General features: G+C 52.1%; 1 protein-coding gene across 3 annotated transcripts in view; it reads left to right on the forward strand.

The window, feature by feature from the left end:
* Positions 1-19,601, forward strand: part of NFKB2 (nuclear factor kappa B subunit 2) — a 61,716-nt gene that overhangs the window by 28,986 nt on the left and 13,129 nt on the right. The window contains exon 1 of one of the 3 annotated variants that reach the window (XM_032778239.2): positions 6,176-6,244. The exons of 1 other annotated variant lie outside the window; for it this stretch is intronic. Coding sequence is in view for 1 of the 2 variants with exons in the window: in XM_032778238.2 (XP_032634129.1) it covers positions 18,953-18,978 (26 nt within the window). In the remaining variant the exon portion in view is untranslated. Of the gene's footprint in view, positions 1-6,175; positions 6,245-18,937; positions 18,979-19,601 lie in introns of those variants that run through there. One more of the 3 variants, XM_032778238.2, reaches the window with a different exon arrangement.

Genomic DNA, 19,601 nt, shown 5'->3' on the forward strand with positions numbered 1-19,601 from the left:
GGAGTTACTGTAGTCAAAGAGGAGGCTGCAGGCAGTCAGAACTGGAACGCAGTTTGGAGTGTAGTATGCAGAGCAGAGGTGCACAGTCCTAAAATGAAGGAGCTGGGTTCCCCAGAGAGCTGCAGGCCAAGGCAGGGGAAAGGGGCCCCAGGGGAGGAGACAGTAGGTTGTAATGAGGGGCTCTCATACAGGAGTGTGGGCAAGAAACAGGCTGGAGATTTCAACAAGTCCTAAGGGTGTTGGGCACCCAGCTGCCCCTGAAACTCAGTGGGATGTGAGTGCTGGATTCCCATGGGCTCCTTTGAAAATGGCTGGGCAGGAGATGGAGAGAGTCCTTGCTGAGGAGGGAGGGGTTTGACAGCTGGAGGTGGGGTAAATGGTGGTAGAGGCAGCATGGGGACTTGGTGGGCTGGTCCTGCCCTGATAGGTATTCCCTGAAGTGGATGAGATTCTGGACTCTTGGCACAGGGCCCACCCTTGCGCCTTGCATACCAAGCACCCTTCGTGACAACAGACTTTGTGCTGGAGGATCACGCTGGGATGATCATTAACCCCCCAGTATCCATGAGAGCCCTGTTCCGCCCTGGAGACTGTTTACATTGGCCCTGGCTTTGCAGCTCATGAGTTTATATTCAACCGGCTGGGATGGCTCCCTGCAAACTTGCTCCAAAAGGCCACTTCTTGTTCCAGATCAGCACCTCTGTAAGCTGCTCCAGCAATAGCTAACAGACCAAGGGGCAGAGAGAGAGACAGGCTGCCTGAGCCATAGTGACCACCCTGCCCTGCTCGTGAGGAGCTGAGGGTCCCTGTGGCTGTGTTACTCCTCACGGTCACGAGCAGCGGCATCCAGTCTAGGGCCTGTTTCTGCCCCTGCTAATGTTAAAATGGGAGTTCTGCGGCTGATTTCAGTGGGAGCAGGATTGGGTCCCAGCTGTAAGCTAAGGATCAGCCCTGTTATTGACAGACCCCTCCTGGGGCAGTGGGACTGGCATGGGGTGGGAGTGTTCAGGGTTGTACACTTTGCTCTGGGCTGGTAGATCCTTCCTGGGGCAGTGAGATTGGCACTGGGGGGGTTCAGGGCTTTATGCCTTACCCTGGGGCTGGCAGATCCCTCCTGGGGCAGTGGGACTGGCACTTGGGCATTCAGGGCTTTATCCCTGCCCTGGGGTTGGCACTGGAGGGGGTTCAGGGCTGTACCCCCTGCCCTGGGCTGCCAGACCCCTCATGGAGGCAGGCCTAGCATTTGGGGTCAGGTAATTCCCTGTATCCAAGAGCAATGCTCCGTTCCCCATAGAGGCTCTCAGTACATCTCTCATTGAGTCAGCCCAGCCTCACATGTCTCCGGGGAGTTGCCGGCCCCCCTTTCCCTGGCTGCCTGCTGCAGCTGCCTGCCCCGCCCCCTGGAGAAGGAGAGAGATACTGGTGCCTCTTGTTGTGGGTTGCTGGTTTCCTTGACTCTGGCGCCCCCAGGTGGCGTGTTCTTCGTCCAGGAGAGTTTTGTGCTGCAGCACGTGGCCGCCCTGTGCGAATGGATTTTCATCATAAATGTCCTTCTCTTCTACGGCACCTTCACTTTTGAGTTCGGAGCCATCTCCACAGACACGTTCCTGGTGCTTCTGAAAGCCAGCCAGGCTCCCAAGAGCTACAAATCTGACAGCAGCACAGCCAGCACACCGCACGGCCACAGCCACTCCGAGGGCCTGGCCATGGTCTGAGGGGACCTGGCCTCTCGTCCCTGGAGAGCTGGGACTGGCAGATCGGCCAGACCAAAAATCCAGACATTGCCAGTGATTCTCTTGCCTTGAACATATCCAGGAACCAAAGTGCCTCCAATTTGGGGGGGAAGGGGGAAGGATTGAGGGGCTGATCCTGACTTCACCTCCCCCTCTGACTCATGTAGACAATACACTAAGAACGTCTGGACCCGCAGCCCCAGTGCCTTTCAGGAGCTTTTTACCTCCCATCAAAGAGCTCTCCCTGCAGGAGCAGAGAGGTGCTAAAAGGGGATAGCGGGGAGGGGCAGGGAGTAAATGGGACTCTGAGGTGGAAGCAGGATTAAGGTACTTGGTGCTCTAGAAGTCCTAGGGTTACCCTTCCTTGATGGTGAGACAGACAGACAATCCAGGCATGAGCTGCTCTTGCAGAGAGACGTTTAGCATGGCCTGCGGGCTGGGTTTGGGGAGGGGGGTCTGCGCCCTTATAAATATATGAAGATCTACCTATCTCATAGAGCTGGAAGGGACCCTAAAAGGTCAGCGAGTCCAGCCCCCTGCCTTCACTAGCAGGGCCAAGTACTGATTTTGCCCCAGATCCCTAAATGGCCCCCTCAAGGAGTGAGCTCACAACCCTGGGTTTACGAGGCCAATGCTCAAACCACTGAGCTATCCCTCAGAGTAAGAAAGCACCTTGTCCCTCAGGGAGGGGACGTAAGGGCACAGATGCTTATGCCTTTGAGGGGGTGGAGGAGAAAAGGACTTGTTCTGTAGGGAGGAAGGTGGGAGAGGTGGCAGCAGGGAGGGGGGCATGGGGAAGGCAGAGGGGCTGCCCTCTGGGGACCATGGCTGGCACGAGATGACAAAATCAGAATTTTTTGCTGAGCCACCAGAGTCCTCTGGGGTAGGTAGGCCTGTCAAAGAGACTGCAAACCCCGCTCTTCTGGTTAGCTAGCTCAGGAGCAGTGAGGGTGCTTATTGTAGAACAGTACCTGATCTCACCGGGCTGATCAAGGGTGACCAGATGGTTGGAGCCAAAAGGCAAGATGCCTCTTTTCCCAGCAGGCACATGCTGGCACATCTGGCTGTGAACAAAGTCTAAGTGACTATGGCAAAGATGAAATCTAGGAGTCTAGGTCTTTTATAGTAGACCCCAGTCCTGTGGGCCCGTGTGGCCAGTGCTCACCTGTCTGAGCTGGTGCCTGATGGCTACACGGGAGGGCCATGGAGAAAGCAATCCATGTGCCAGCCATTCCAGAGTGGCAGCACTTTAATTTCAGGGAAGTCCCTATTTCCATGGGCTCTTCTCAGGAATGCCCCCCCTTGTTCTGACCTGCTTCCTGCTTGTTCTCAGCCCAGAGCTGGTGCAACTTTTTGTCCTGTGTTTTTATAGTACCTAGCCACAGTGTTGTCCTGGGCTGAGTTGAGTTCCTAGGTGCTGTCGAATGATAAACAGTAAGTTAGAGGTTTGAAGCTGCAGTGTGGGCAGGCCTGAATTCTTCCCACAATCTTCAACTTCTTCCCTCAGGTCTGCATATGTTTAAAGAGTTCTTTGCATTAAGTTGTGCCCCAAGGCCGCAGCGTGCTAGGTGCTGTGCAGATACAAAGGCCCTGTGCTGAAGAGCTTGCAGTGCTTCCGGCCAGATCTGACATAAAGCTTCACACACCTGGGGGTTAGTGCTCAGAGGAGAGGAGGACTTTACCCTTCTGTAATGCTGCATAATTAGATTAAGCACAGGTCTCCTGCACCTCTCCTCTCACTATTGAGGCATTCAGGGTACTTGCTTCTCATTAGTGAATTCAGCCTCCCAGCCCCTCTGAAGGTGGATTATCATAATCATTCCCCTGTTACAGGGGAGGGAAATGGAGCAGAGAAAGATTAAGAGGCTTCCCCAATGTAAGCCTATGGCAGATCCAGCTGTAACTCTTAGCACAAGACTAGCCTTCCTCTATTGCCTATATCTTATAAAGTGCCTTGGGCACATTGTAAAATGTTTAAAAACACTGGGGATGTGATTGGAAACTCCATGCTCCATACAGGGATGCTTTTTTGCCTTCATTCCGTGTAGACCAATGCCATCTCTTCCAAGGGAGGATGAGTGGATCCTAACCTAACTCAGGACATGAACAAAGTCAGCCAGTCCTATCAAGTGTATGTCATCTGGTCTCCTTACCAGACCACAGGAGGAGGGCTGATGGGGGTGAATCTTAGATGTGTATGAGTGTGAATGTAACAGATGTGTATTTTTTCCCCCTTGACAGGGGAGTTTGCTGCTGCTGTGTGTGTTAATGGGGCTCTGCTTCCTGATTTGCCCGCCTCTCAAAGGGAATTGCCCTATAAATTCACCAGGCATGTGGTTCAGAGTGGAGTGCGAGGAATATTTGATATGTAATATATGGAAAATATATGTGGAAAAATCAATTTGAAATAATAAAATGGAAAACCAGCCAGATGCGAAGAGTTCACTTTCTTCCCAGGAGGAACAGCACTGGTGGCCTGAACATAGTGTAAGCGGGGGAATGGTCCCACTATTGTGGGGAACTTTCCTGGCTTCTGCGCTACCCTGGTGAAGTGGGCTAGCGAAAGGATCTGAGTCCTCGCTCCCACTTCCTTTACCCAGAGGCCTCCCTGCCCTTGAGGACACCCCTACCCTCTCCTGTCTGGCAGAATCCTTGTAACCCCGACAAGGCTGGGCCCAGGATTCCTGGGGGGCTTGACCCCCAACCCTGCTGTGGTCACCCAGGACAGGGGCTAGGGTGTCCCCACTCTGGGGTACCCTCTCTGCACTGGGCACCTCCCTGACCCACTGATTGTTCCATACAATTTAAAGCAAATACAAGTTGTTTAATAATTTAATTTTAAAAAAGAATAAGGAAAAATGGGAAAGGTTACAGGAAAACACATCACCCTGCTCTGTGGCAGGGAACATTACAAACAGTGTCCTTGGACATGAAGGCAGTTCACAGTCTGTAGGTCTCAGGCCCTGGCTGTGCTGCAGGGATGCTGCGGGTTGGACACTTGCAATGGTGGTCATCACACACCTCCAGGCTTTGGATGGTGGGACCCTTCTTCCCAGCAGCAGCCCTCTGTCAGGTTAAGAACCACCTCCCAGCCTGGCCTGCAAGGACCCTTGGCTGGGGGTGTCTTTTTGCACTGGGCCCTTTGCCCAAGGTCCCCTTCTTGGCTGGCCCTAGTTGCTTACCACACCTGGCTCTATGGCTGCAACTCTGCTCCCAGCAGGGGATCTGCTCTCCCTGGGCTGTCTCTGGCTCTGTGGCTGCAGCTCTGTTCCTAGCACAGAGTCTGCTCTCCCTGGGCTGTCTCTGGCTCTGTGGCTGCAGCTTTGCTCTCCAGCTCAGCTTGGGCCCCTGCCTTCTCCTTAGCTCAGCCCCACTCTGTCTGACCCAGGCAATTCCAGCTCACAGGGAAGATGGGACCCACCCTGGCCTTCTGTCTCCCTGATTAGCCTGCCCACCCTCTCAATCAGGTTGACCTGGAGGATTGGCCTCTCGCCATTGTTCCTGGAGATTGTTAGTCTCAGGGTCCTGATTTCCCATTGACCTCTCCCCTTTTAGTGCTGGCAGCGAGCCAACCAAAACGCCCCCAAACAATGTTAGTAAGGGGGCAACAGTCCCCTTACAATAGCAAGTACCCAAATCTCTGTGGCAGTAGTTCCTGAACTGTGGCCAGTGGCCCATCAGTGGCTCTCTCAGCCCCTGCTGGTAATACGGATCTGGCTCAGTTCTGTTTCCAGTACCATTTAAGAGTGAGATTTTTCCAAACACTGCGCATCAGTCCCAGGGAAAGACTGTAAATCACTCTGACTGTAAATCCCACCCCAAATATGTCATTTTCCTGGTACTCCCTTTCCATGTGGTTGTCCCAGGGACTTTGTTTGATCATTCTGGGCCCTGCCATGGTGAAGGGGCAGAGCAATGTTTGGGTGACAGGCTGTTCGGGCGCGGCCTGTGAGCTGCAGGATCCTTCTCCTGAGGCCTCAGCTTCCTGCCCAGGCTGTGGGCTTCGGGACACTCTGCGACCTGGGGAGGACGCTGCAGTTCTGCTCCCCTTGTGCCAGGTGCCTTGGAAGGGTGGAGGCGGCACTCAGATCTTGGCTGAGTGGTGCGGGGCATCGCCAGCTTTGCTCCCCGTCCCCAGAGGACACCTGGCTGGTGGCCCACCTGAGCCGTGCAGGGAGAGGGGCATTTCACTACCCTCCCGGAAAGGGGGCAGAGTTCAGGCAGGGGCAGCTGGCTCAGCCTGCAGGAGTCCCAAGTCCGGAGTGGCCCCTTCCCGTGAAACCAGCCGTGCTCCTAGCAGCCCTGCAGCCAGGGAAACGCCTGCCCTTGGGCTCAGCTGCAGCCCCTTTCGGGGGCCCGCGCACCCCGGAACGCGAGTGGGGCGGGGAAGGGGAGGCCCCGCCCCGGCTGGTCCCGTGGCGCAGGAGGCGGGCTCCGGAATTCCCGGGAGGCGGGGGCAGAGACGGGACTTTCCAGGGTCAGCTGGGGCGAGGAGCGGCTGAAGCCGGAGGGTGAGTCCGCGGGGCTTGAGTCCTGCTCCGGGCAGGGGGGTCAGGGTGCTGGACTGGTGCCTGGGGCAGGTGTATGTGCAGAGGTTGTTGGGGGTCAGGGTGGAGTTTGGTACCTGCATGGGGGGAGAAAAGGGGGATCAGGGTGTTGGTTTGGCACCTGAATCAGGTGTGTGTGTCTAGGGGTCAGGGTGGAGTGGCTCATGGTGCTGGGCTGGTGTCTGCATGGTGGGGGGAGTGCTAGGGATCAGGGTACTGGCCTGGCACCTGGGCTGGGGTTGTATGTGGGGGGGGCTGTCCTAGGGGTCAGGTTGCAGGGGGGTTGGATCAGGATACTGATTTGATACCTGCATGGTGGGGTGCAAGGGTGCTAGGGGTCAGGGTTGGTGGATCAGGGTGCTGGCCTACCATATGGGGCAGGGGTTGTGTGTGTATGGGGAATTCCAGGGGTCAGGATGGGGTGGATCTGGGTGCTGGTTTGGCACCTGCATGGTGGGGTGCAAGGGTACTAGGGGTCAGGGTAGGATGGCCCAGGGTGCTGACCTAGCACATGGAGCAGGGGTTGTATGTGGAGGTGTTGTTGGGGTTCAGAGTGGGGTGTGAAAGTGGATCAGGATGCTGGCTTGGCATCGGTGTAGGGGTGGGAGCATTTGGGGGGTCAGTTGACTAGTTTGACATGTTAGGGAGGGGAGAGGTGCAGATTACTTTTGGATTCTTTTCTTCATTTCCAGCTTTTGTCCAAGCGTGTAACAAATCCCTTTTGTTGTTATCTCGTTCCTGGCCAGTTAGTTGGCAGCCCTGCCTTTCACTTCCACTGCCATCATGCCTGTGTGTGTTCCGTCCTCTAGCTAAATTTGCTTCCTCCCAGAGTGCTCTCTCTCCACGCACTCTGTGTCAGAGTAAGAAGCATTTCTCTTTCTCTATCTCTTTCCTCACTCTGGATGCAGCCTCCTCCCTCTCCCAGTTCACACTGGCCTTTGTGCCTAGTCCTCTGTTCACCGAGCCTGTATTTGCTGAAGATCTGCCTGTGTCCTCTATATTCTACTGTGCTACGCTATTGGCTAGTGTTAACCTCTGGTTAGTGCCTGTGACAGACCAGATTGGGGGCCCAGCAGTACAGTGCAGGGTTTTGTTTCCTTGGGAATCTTAAGTCTGACTTGATTTTGTCTAGGGTTCTGTGCATGTCTGGCCTTGAGTTGGGTGCTGGCTTTGTTCTGCTGGAGGTTGACAGTGTTGACGTTGCTCTGCACAGTATCTGGTGAAAAGCCATTGTGGGGTCCTGCATTGATTCTGTTAGCGATTCCAGGCCAAATGGGGTCAATTCACAAGTAGAAAGAATGGTTTTCTGTCTGCCAGCCCTACAAACTCAGCCCGGGCTCTGAGAGCCATGCTGGGATCTTTCCAGCTCATGTATCAAAGGGATCTGCCAGTACACCTGTGGGGCCCTGGTGGTCTCGATGGACAAGCATGAGTCTAGCTAACTGGAGTTCAGTGCTCAGATCTGTTAATGATGCACAAGGAAAAGCGCACAAATCTCCCTCCTGTAGCTGTGTTGGTGCTGCCGTGAAGGCAGCAAAGGCAGGCTTGTGCTCCCCAGCGATGTGCCAGCACCCTCTTGTGCTGTGCAGCAGGGGGGTTAGGTAGGGTGCATGTGCCTGCTTTGATTGTGATCACACCAGAAGTGGAGGACCCCCTTTGTGTGCGCTGACAAGCTAACCCTAGTTCTGCCCTCGCTGGAAGGGTTCCTGCGTGCAGAGGATTTGCAGAATTGCACATGTAGAGGTGGGGATTTGTCCTATCCAGTCAGTTGCTATCAAGGCTGGGGTCCAGGAGTGGAATGGGGTGAATTATGAAGAGTCTTTCTAGGGCTGATTGTAGGTGTCTAGTGATCACCTAGAGTCAGGGATCAGAGGGGTAACCGTGTTAGTCTGGATCTGTAAAAGCAGCAAAGAATCCTACGGCACCTTATAGACTAACAGATGTTTTGAAGCATGAGCTTTCGTGGGTGAATACCGACGAAGTGGGTATTCACCCACAAAAGCTCATGCTCCAAAACGTCTGTTAGTCTATAAGGTGCCACAGGATTCTTTGCTGCTTTTAGGGGCAGGAAGGCTCACGGTGCTTTCTCCTGCCTAGTTGGGAGGTGTTTGTCATTTGGGCTGGTGAAGTAGAATTTCATCTTGTGGTGGTGGCTTTTGGGCTTGCGCTGGAAGTTCCTGACATTTTCATCTCAATGGACTCGAAGGTCCTGTGTCACCCTAGGTCTGGGGCATACCTGGATCCCTTATCAGGCTCTCCTGGGTGGGCCAGGGTGACGATGCAGAGTGTCTAGAAAGCAGTTTATCTCTGTGTCTTTTAGTGGCAGGCTTGCATTTGGGATTGAGAAGAGCTTGGGGAGGCTGCAGGTGGATTGACTTGAGAAGGTTTGAGGGACTCCACTCCTGTCTCTCCCCTGGTTTCTAGGCATCTGGTGTCTGTCTTTAACAGTCCTTTGGCGGATGGATTGGTACATGACTTTAATTATGGTCCTATGATTTGTCTCTGATCGCATGTTATAACAGCTGAAAGTATAGCCTGGGGTGCCAGACTGCTTCTTAGGTCTCTGAGCCTGTGGTTTGCAAGGAGGTGCAACCTGAGCCAGTGACTTGCCCTGGGTTTTTGAGGCCAGAAGTTCCTCTCCTTGAAGAGAAGGGCGGACATTGTACCCCTTTCAAGTGAATCACTTCTGGAACCACACTGGTTGGGGCAGGAGGGTTGAACAGGGGGCGTGCAGTGCCCTTGGTAGCTGGTGGGGAGGAACATCCCAAACTTATCAAATATCAGCCCAGCAAACCCTTCACGGAGAGTGGCTGAAATTTGGGACTGGGATATCCTGTGGATGACCTGAAAATGGAACAGTCCTGGAGAATTCTGGACAGGTGGTAACTTGGCAGGATGCTGGGTCTAGGGAAACGAAGGAGCTGCCTGGAATGGGGCAGGAAGAGCTGTGATAAAATCCAAGGATGGCATGGCTGAGGGTGGTAAACCCTGGTGATCATACACGTGGGTGAGTGGGCTTGGGGTGAATGCATCACTCACATGCCATAGGGATTAGCCGAAAGGCAGAGCTGAAGTAGTAAGAGTTGAGGGAAACGTCATTTATAACATGAGTTCTCAATGCTCTCCCTTCTCTAGGGCCCCTTTGTGCCCAAAGAGCTGTGCAAGCTCCAGTGAAGAACAGTCACTGCCCATGAGGGAATAACCCCTTGTGGACCTGCCGCTCCCCCCGGTGGTGTTTCAGGGAGATGGGCTTAGTGCAATGGCCTTGGTTAGTGTACTGCAAGGGTCGGCAACCTTTCAGAAGTGGGGTGCCAAGTCTTCATTTATTCACTCTAATTTAAGGTTTCACGTGCCGGTAATACATTTTAATGTTTTTAGAAGGTCTCTTTCTGTAAGTCTATAATATATAACTAAACTATTGTTGTATGTAAAGTAAATAAGGTTTTTAAAATGTTTAAGAAGCTTCATTTAAAATTAAATTAAAGTGCAGAGCCCCCCTGACCAGTGGCCAGAACCCGGGCAGCGTGAATGCCACTGAAAATCAGCTTGCGTGCCGCCTTCGGCACCCGTGCCATAGGTTGCCTACCCCGGTGTACTGCATCGGGGGAGGGAGTGGTCTATGACTGCACTGAGGAGGGGTAAATGACCGTGCATCTTCCTCGGGGGTTGTGAAAAAGCTGAGGAGTTACTGCACTGGGAGGCTGGGTGGAGAAGGGGGCTGTGATTCTGCCCAGGAGCAGTGGGTTGAGATTCACTAATGGTTACGAGTAAAGCCTGTGCCAGAGGTTTGACAGACTCCAGCTAGACAACAGGGCAGAGGAGGAGATTCGTAATTGCAATGTGCTGCAGCCTTCGCTGGACAAGCTACTAGAACTTAATGCGCTGAGTGCTTGTCTACATTACCCGCAGGATTGGTGGGCAGCAATCAATCCAGCAAGGTTCGATTTATCGTGTCTAGTATAGATGCGATAAATCGACCGCTGAGTGCTCTCCCGTCGATTCCAGTACTCCACCAGAACGAGAATTGCAAGTGGAGTCGATGGGAGAGTGTCAGCTGTTGACTTGCGACAGTGAAGACACCGCGGTAAGTAGATCTAAGTGTGTCGACTTCAGCTACGCTAGTCACATAACTGAAGTTGCGTACCTTAGATTGACCCCGCGTGGTAGTGTAGACAAGCCCTGAGAGTGAGAAGGAAAGGGGAGGAACCAAGGAAGAAGCAGGCTGATATGAGAGAAGGGTGTAGACCAAGCATGGTGCTAGGAGCCTGCGTTCTCAGCCTGGCTTTAACAGCTGCTCCTCTGTGGCCTCAGGCAACTCAAGGTAGGGCGGCTCCAGGCACCAGCACGCCAAGCACATGCTTGGGGCAGCAAGCCACGGGGGGCACTCTGCCGGTCTCCACGAGGGCAGCAGGCAGGTTGCCTTCGGTGGCTTGCCTGCGGAGAGTCCGCTGCTCCCGCGGTTTCGGTGGACCTCCCGCAGGCGTGCCGCCGAATCCGTGAGACCGGGGATCTCCCACAGGCAAGCTGCTGAAGGCAGTCTGCCTGCCGTGCTTGGGGCGGCAAAATACCTAGAGCCGCCCCTGACTCAAGGCTTCAACTTCCCTGCCCACTGAAAGGGTTTAATACTACCCAATCCCACAGGAGGATTGCAAGTTAATTCTTTGTCTGTAACCTTGTATGCCTTGAATCTGGAGAGAGCTGTCTACTTGCTAAGCACTCATAGTAAAGGTACTGTCCCTGGTCCCCAGGAACACATGCCAGTCGGCAGGCTTGGATGGAGTCACCCTGGAGGGCTGCAGGGACTAGCTTGAGCAGTATTGGCGCCACTAGTGACTTGTAAACACATGGAGGGTGAATGAAGTTCCGGGGATGGGAAAACGGCAACCCCAGAGCCAGTGGTCTGAGAAATTGGGGGGGGGGGGGGAATTGAGCGTAGTGGGGAGAACAGATAATGGAACAAACTGTTTTAATAAGTCAATGAACAAAACTATTGATTTATAAGTAAAATAATTGGAGGATTAAAAAATAGGCAGCCTGGATTTGTCAGAACAAATGTAACTTCTGTCTGTGACTGGATGGAGAATTTAGGGAATGCTTTAGGCACAGTGAATGTCAGCTGTAATCGGGTCCCCTTGAATGCTCCTATAGTGAGGGGAGTGTTTGACTGCTCTGAGGTAGAGGGCTTTCATCTCCTTTTTGTCAGGCCAGGGGATCTCTCTTTGCCACACTTTCATGGTAAAATGATATTCTTCTTTTGAGTGCTGGTCCCTATGGGTATTCGCGATAGGGTTGCCCATGTGCTCCATGCACCCATGACCGGAAGAGCGATCACTGGCAGTGTTTGTGCCCTGCACCTTGTCATGCGCTGAACCGAGGGCATAAGGGGTGCTGTGGACTGCCTGCCTTTTCAGTTCTTTCTGCCACTCATGGCTCGAGATGGAACTTCAACAACTGTCCGCAGCTTCTCTAGCATTTGTGCCTTCTCCCAGCCTAGTGTTTGGATGAGTGACAAGCATAGAGAGTGCTCGGAGGAAGTCCAATCCATCCTCAGTAACAGCAGAAAGCTGTCCATAAGAAAATGCTATGCTGTGAAGTGGAAGAGATTATCAAGCTGGTGTCAGCACCGCCACAAAGCTCCACAGGATGCTGATATTTCTACCATCTTGAGGTATCGCCTCTCCTTGAAATCTTTGGATTTACGCATTAGCTCATTGCATGCACACCTGACAGCGATCAATGCTTTCCATATTCCCATAGACTACTGCTCAAAATTCTCCCATCTTACAACCATGAGATTTCTGAGAGGTCTTGTCAGAACCTTCCCTCCAGTATTTGCACCAGCTCCTAACTGGGATATTAACCTAGTGCTCCTGGCTGTTATGAATCTGCCATTTGAGCCATTGGCCTCCTGCTCCCTTCTCTGTCTATCCCTGCAAGTAGCCTTCCCAGTGGTAATCACTAGGGAGAGCAGGGGAACTTACAGCTCGTATGAACTTGTTTGTAGGGAAAGAACAAGTTAAAAATTACTTAGACAAGTTATATGTCTTCAAGTCGCCAGGGCCTGACGAAATGCATCCTAGAAGGAACTGACAGAGGCGATATCTGAGCCATTAGTGATTGTCTTTGAAAAGTCATGGAAGACGGATGAGATTCCAATAGACTGGAAAAGGGCGAATATCGTGCCAGTCAATAAAAAGGAGAATAACGACAACCTGGGGAATTACAGACCAGTCAGCTTAACTTCTGTACCCGGAAAGATAATGGAGCAAATAATTAAGAAATCAGTTTGCAAACACCTAGAAGATAATGAGGTGATAAGTAACAGTCAGCATGGATTTGTCAAGAACAAATTGTGTCAAACCAACCTGATCGGTTTCTTTGACATGGTAACAAGCCTTGTGGTTAGGGGTAAGCAGTAGATGTGTCTATCTTGACTTTAGTAAGACTTTGGATACTGTCTTACATGACCTTCTCATAAACAAATTAGGGGAACACAACCGAGATGGAGCTACTGTAAACTGGGTGCATAACTGGTTGGAAAACCATTCCCAGAGAGTAATCATCAGTGGTTCACCGTCAAGCTGGAAGGGCATAACGTGTGGGGTCCCACACGGATCAGTTCTGTGTCCAGTTTTATTCAATATCTTCATCAGTGATTTAGATCGTGGCATAGAGAGTACACTTAAAAGTTTGCAGACGATACCAAGCTGGAAGAGGTTGCAAGTGCTTTGGAGGACAGGATTAAAATTCAAAATAACCTGAATGGTCTGAAGTAAATAGGATGAAATTCAACAGGGACAAATGCAAAGTACTCCAGTAAGTAAGGAACAATCAGTTGCGCAATTTCTGTAGAGCAGGAAATGGGAAATGACTGCCTAGGAAGGAGTACTGCAGAAAGGGATCTGGGGGTCATAGTGGATCACAAGCTAAACATGAGTCAACAGTGTAACACTGTTGCAAAACAAGGGAACATCATTCTGGGATGTATTAGCAGGAGGGTTGTAAGCAAGACAGAAGAAGTCATTCTTTTTCTCTACTCTGTGCTGATTAGACCTCAACTGGAGTATTGTGTTCAGTTCTGGGCGCCACTTTTCAGGAAAGATGTGGACAAATTGGAGAAAGTCCAGAGAAGAGCAACAAAAATGATTAAAGGTCTAGAAAACATCACCTCTGAGGGAAAGTTGAAAAAATTAGTCTGGAGAAGAGAAGATTGAGGGGGGACAGAACAGTTTTCAACTACATAAAAAGTTGTTACAAGGAGAAGGGAGAAAAATTGTTCTCTCTTACCTCTGAGGATAGATGCAATGGGCTTAAACTGCAGCAAGAGAGATTAAGGTTGGACATTAGGAAAAAGTTCCTAACTGTCAGGGTAGTTAAACACTGGAATAAATTGCCTAGGGCAGAGGTTCTCAAACTGTGGTCCACGGACCACCAGTAATCCGTGAGCTCCATTCAGGTGGTCTGCGGCTAGTTCCCTCTAAGGTGCACGCCTGGGTGGCCGCACACAAGAGACTGAAGGGCCATCCACCTAATTAGTGGAACCACGCAGGCGTGGCTCCACTAATTAGGTGCCTGTGACCTGGAGAAGACGCACATGTAAGATAAGGTGGTGGCCTTGAGGGGGGTAGGTGGGATGAGACAGTGGGTGAGAAGGGGCAGCGGGGGAGCGGCATTTGGGGTGTGCAGGGTTGCGGTGGCCAGAGAAAAAGGTGACTTTCCCCAGCTCCAAGGCTGCAGCTGCCAGAGAGAGATTGTCCTCCTTCCCAGCCCCAGCTCGAGGGCTGCCGCAGCAGGGGAGAGAGTGAGACACTCCCTCCTTCTCAGCCCCAGTTCCGGGGCTGCTGCTGCAGCAGGGGAGACCCCCTCCTTCTTCCCAGCCCCAGCTCAGGGGCTGCTGCGGTGGGGGAGAGAAGACCCATCCATCACATTAGAAAGCTAAGACTGTTGATATTAAAATATGAGTTGTGCGCTTTTATTTGTAGAACAAAAAAAAATTCATTATTAAGTTTTTTTTTATATAGCTCTGTTATCCAAAGCACTTTACAATAGTTAGCTAACGGTACAAACAACATTTGGAAAGATCATTAAGTGGTCCACCAAGACCCTCAGCAATTTTCAAGTCATCCATGAAAAAAAAAAGTTTGAGAATCAGTGGCCTAGGGAGGTTGTGGAATCTCTGTCATTGGAGAATTTTAAGAGCAGGTTAGACAAACACCTGTTAGGGATGGTCTATAATACTTAGTACCACCTTGCATGCAGGGGACTGAACTAGAAGACCTTTTGCAGTCCCTTCCAGTCCTACAGTTCTATGATTCTATAATGGACTCTCTACGATATTCTGTATGGATTAAAGTGTCCCTATGGGTACATCCTACATTCATCCCAAAGATTCCCTCTGAATTCCACCTGAATCAGTCCATCCGTCTGCTGGTATTCTACCAGAAACCTCATGCCACCCGGGAAGTCCCTCTATGCAGGGGACTAGACCAGATGACCTCTCAAGGTCCCTTCCAGTCCTACAATTCTATGATTCTACATTGGGAAACTTCATTTCTGGGATGTTTGGCATAGTGGTCCTCAAACGCTCTTCCTCAGTGAGTACCTATGGGGAGCATACATCCTAGAGAACTCCAGTTACTATAAAATAAAAAGCCTTCCCTTTCCCATGAAAAACATTGAACACAGTTGTTCTTGGTGTCCAAGTAGGATCCTGTCGGGTCTGCGCTGCCCCTGTGCTTGCTGTTAGTTACTGCATGAACTCTTCAAAGGACAGAGTAGAGGGCCAGCCAGGTGAATCTGTGCAGGAGTTGAGGGTAAGTTGAAAATACAGCAGGATGCTGATAAATAAGACGTGACCTGAGATCAGTGATGTGACATCCAGTAAAGATAAATGGTGAGGAGGCCCCCATAGGGAGGAGGGGTAAGATGCACAGATAGGAGAGGAATAGCTAGTTCTACGCATACGTTGGGTACTTCAGCAATGGATCTGGGACTGCACATCATCCCCTGTGTGTGCGTCTCTGAAACATCCATCCTTGTAGCCTCTGGGCGCTCTTACGGTATACATCTCGTGCATGGGATGCATTCCACTCCCTCCTGGAAAATGATAAGCTGTATGAGTCAGCATGTTGAGAAGCTGCTGCAAAAATAATACCTGGGATACTAGGTCATATTTATATGAGCTGAAAGCATGAAACAGTTAATCAGCTTTACTTGGCTCTGGCAGGCTCTTAATTGGAGCCGTCTGGTTTTGGACAGTCAAAGCAGCAATTGCTGAGCTATCCTGCAGAGGGCGCTATGTGGCTGTCGTACTCTCACTCTCCCAAGGGGCTCCAGGCGCTTGCTCTATCCATGTAAAATAGGCCAGGGAAATGAAATTCTTCTGGCAAGTTTGATGATGTAGCTGTCGGCACCTGTATCGCATCCAGAACTCAGTAGCTGGGCTCCTTGCTTTCTGCATTCTCCATGCGTAGGAGCTCACCACAGCCTTGAAATGCATCTCTTACAGGAAGGAAAATGTCACTTTGCGGGTGGATGGGGAGGAAAATTGCTTACAAAGGATAGTAACTAGACAGTGTATATCTGGGGAGCTGAGACTAGGGGATCAAGGACAGGAGATGACACATCAGACACAAGATGGAAAAGGATGCTGCTTTAGGTTGCGTATCGTCTTCTGGTTTTGTAGTCTCTTCCATCCTGAAGGAACCCAAAGTGCTTCCACAAGCTGCATCACTGAAATGCAACCATTTCTGGGGTGTAGTACAGTAGCCCTAAACTTGTTTTCTGTAGAATAGCAAATCAAGGTCTCTGGCCTTATCTTCGAGAAGCACCATGGGCTGGGCCCAGGGTATCTAAAAGACCGTAAAGTGCCAGATGAAGATCGTGGTTGACAGCTTGGCTCCTCTGGTACAGTGGAACTCTCTATGATAAGGGTAAAGCTCATCTGTGCAGGAGCCAGACTTTTCCCGAGGTTGGCCCAAGACTGTGGAACGAACTCCCTCGGGATCTAAGGACCATCCCAGACCCCCCCGACCTTCTGCTCCAAGAGCCAGGTGTGTTTCTTTGACCTGCCTTCACACATGTATTGCTCCATGTTAGAGTAGATGATAAAATATTCCAAAAGAACACTCCAGGGCACACAACCACATGACTGATGTTAGTCACGTCACTCAATGCACTGCTAGAATAAAACAAGGGATGGGGGAAATCCATTTTTCCCAAGGACATTGGTGCAACCCACCCACTATCCTTTATGAAAATGCCAGCAATCCTTTAATGTCCATAGAGCACAGACAGCCTAGCAGAAAGGGTCTATGGATCAGGCAGTCAAGCCTGTTGTGATGGGCTGGTCTAGATCTGACTTGCTGGAGATTGTCTCCCCCCAATTCCAGAGCAAGGTGAGGGGGTGCCATAATATGCTGTCCATGCTCTGTTCACAAGCTGCTGTTGAGCAATGGCTGAGTCCCAGACTTGCTTTGTGATGCTGGAGTCTGCCTGCAGCCAAATAACCCTGATCCTTCTCAGACTCCTAATTGAATACCCAGAGGTTTCTACAGAGCTCCCCTCCCCATTTAACAGCATCTCTTTGTAGTGCTTCCGTGCAACAAGACTGGCTGGTTGGACTGTGGAAGAGTTTGGCAAGACACATAGACTCGGGAGTGAAATGCAGCTGCAAGGCCCCACCGTGGCCATGCATGCAGGGCAGCCTGTGGTTAGACCTTGAGCAGAGGGAAAATCTCCTTGAAAAGTTTTTCCTCCCTATGACTTCTGAAGAAAATGAGTCACTGACTGTGCAATCCCCTTCCTTCCCCTCACTCTCCCCCACACACCCAAAATCCCCAGAGTGAGACCTGCTAGCAGCCAGTGATTCAGAAATTCATGGTATGAGAGCACTGAAGAATCAGAAACATGCCGCTATTGCTGAATGGTGGGGAGAAACCAATCTGGAAAAGGACTAGATGGTGCTGAGGGCTCCACTTTGATACTGGCCCACATCTGTAGAACCACTTTCTGGCCATTCACATCTCTGATGGTTTCTGTCCCGTGGGCAGGACTTGAGCCCTGTGGCTAGCAGTGGCAGCAAAAGCCAAGGGCTGAGCGGGCCACGGAGACAAACTCTTTCCCCACCCTGCTGAGGGAGAGGAGACTCACTGGCACAGGGTGTGGGGAAAGTTTGCCCCACTGCTGCTCTGGCTGTACCTATTCTTGGTTTAGACTGAAACCCTCTGTTATCAGCCCTGCACTCTTCAGCAGCATTGACTTGCTGTTAACACTCCCTCCTCCATGGCTGGTTTAGATGTGACCAGTTTTGAGTGTCTCAACTCCGACTGTCCAGTACTGTAGCAGGGGCTGAGTGCCTGCTTCCCAGAGGGAGAGGGACCTCACTGCAGGCTGGGTGCATCCCCGCAGAAGCCATTCTGCTGCTAAATCTGGAGGGTGGGGCGAGGTGGGAAAGTGCCACGTCCCCGCACTGCTCTCTGGGCGTCTGGCTGGGTCAGAACATCAGCGCTTGAGAGTTGGGGACAAGGAGCTGCGGAGATCTGTGCTTGGATCCCCGGATGGGGGAATAGGAGGCAGCAATTGGTGCTGGGAGTTATCCTTCAGCCCTCTGTGAGTGGAGGGGGAATCAGGAGCTGTTAAGGGTGTCGTGTCTGAAGTGGGAGGACAACCAGGGCCTTGCTTGAAAGAGGACTGACAGTGGTGGACTGTCTCAGTGCTTCGAGTGGGGTGAGGGGGGACAGTGGCAGTGGTGCGAAGGATGGGGCTGTGGGTGAGTGGCTCTGGAGCAAGGCCACTTTTTGGGGAGGGGGAGCAGTGCCAGTTAGCTCTGAGCACAGAGGGTGTTCTACCCATGTGAAGCTACTGACAGCAGATGTTGGGGAGGTGGGAGAAGATTTGAGCTGCACCTCCCCTCCTCCTCCCTTGAGCTCAAAATCAGTTGCATGTACACCGGGCTGGTCTGAGATCTGTTCTCTGCAGTCTGGTGTCGCGTCTCCTTGCAAAGGTTTCTGTCTTTGGAGGGGCAGTTCATGGGGAAGGGACCTGTGGAGTTGGATGTAGCTTGGCATCAGAAGGTGTAATCCCTGTTGCCTTTCATCTCCAAGGATCCCAAAACACTTGACAAGCTCGCCACCTCTGAAATGCAGCCACCTCTAGGATGGAGGGGTCTGCCAGCTGGAACATAGCACGCTGCACACCAGCAGGAGGGAAGAGCGGGACTTAGGTGGAGGAGGCAGGGGCAAACCCATGACGCTACAGAAAGGGCCATGGAATCTTTGCTGGACTCTCCGGCAGAGCCTGGTGCTGGGATAGCTACTCAGAGCAGAAGCGAGAGTTGGCAGTGGGGAAAGCAGGCAGCCTGCTGGAATTTCCGGCCTAGGGCTGGGCCAACCCCATCTCTGTCTCTCTGCAGAGCCCTTGGAGTGACTGACTGATTGTGAATCTCTTGTGCTCGAGGTGAAAACTCCCTCTGTTTCAGAAGGGTAGGAAATGGTTTGCATAGCTCTCCCCAGCACCACCTCCTGGAGGTCACACAGCAAGCCTGGCAGCATTGCAGCAAGCTAGCTACTCCTTTGGACTGGCACCTGACTAAGGGGTGTGTGTGTGTGGAGGGGCTCAGACTGTGTGTGTGTGGAGGTGTTCACAGACTCTGGGATGTGTGCGGAGGAGTCGATGTTCCGGACTAGCACGCGACTCAGGTAGGGAGTGTGTGCGCATGCAGGGGCTCAGATTGTGCGTGGTGGAGAGTCAGTGTGTGGATAGTGTAAACAGTGGAATGGCGTTCGGTGTGTATGTGGGTGAGGGGTAACTGAAGGGGTGAGTTGCAGCATGTTGTGAATAGGGCCAGGTGTGAGGAGTCGGGGAATGGTGCATTTTTGTGTGTCAGAGGAAAGAGTTTTAGGGCAGCGTGTGTGTCGGGGTCAGAGGAGTCTATGTGTGCAGGGGTTACTGTATGTGGTGTAGGAAGAGTTGAGGTGTATGTGTAGGAAGTCTGGGGGCATGTGTGTATAGGGGGTGTGGAAGGAGCCTTTCTGGCTGAGGAGTGGGGGAAGTTAGCAGGGTGGCTGGGAGTTGGGAGGAGTTTGGGAGGTACTGGGGAGTTGGTGGGGTGCTGGGGGGTCGGTAGGAGGAGTTGGCAGGGGCAGGCAGTGAGGAGTCAAGGGGGCCTGGCTGGGGGGCCGGGAGTGCCTGGGGTAGGGGCCTCATGGGCTGGGCAGTCGGGAGTCCAGGGGGCGCCATGGGTCTGGCTGGGGGGCAGTGGGGGTAGTGTGCTCGGGAGTGATCAGCGGATGTGTTGACGCACTGTAGACTCTCGCACAGT

Source organism: Chelonoidis abingdonii, chromosome 16 (assembly GCF_003597395.2).
Source record: "Chelonoidis abingdonii isolate Lonesome George chromosome 16, CheloAbing_2.0, whole genome shotgun sequence".
NCBI lineage: Eukaryota > Metazoa > Chordata > Testudines > Testudinidae > Chelonoidis > Chelonoidis abingdonii.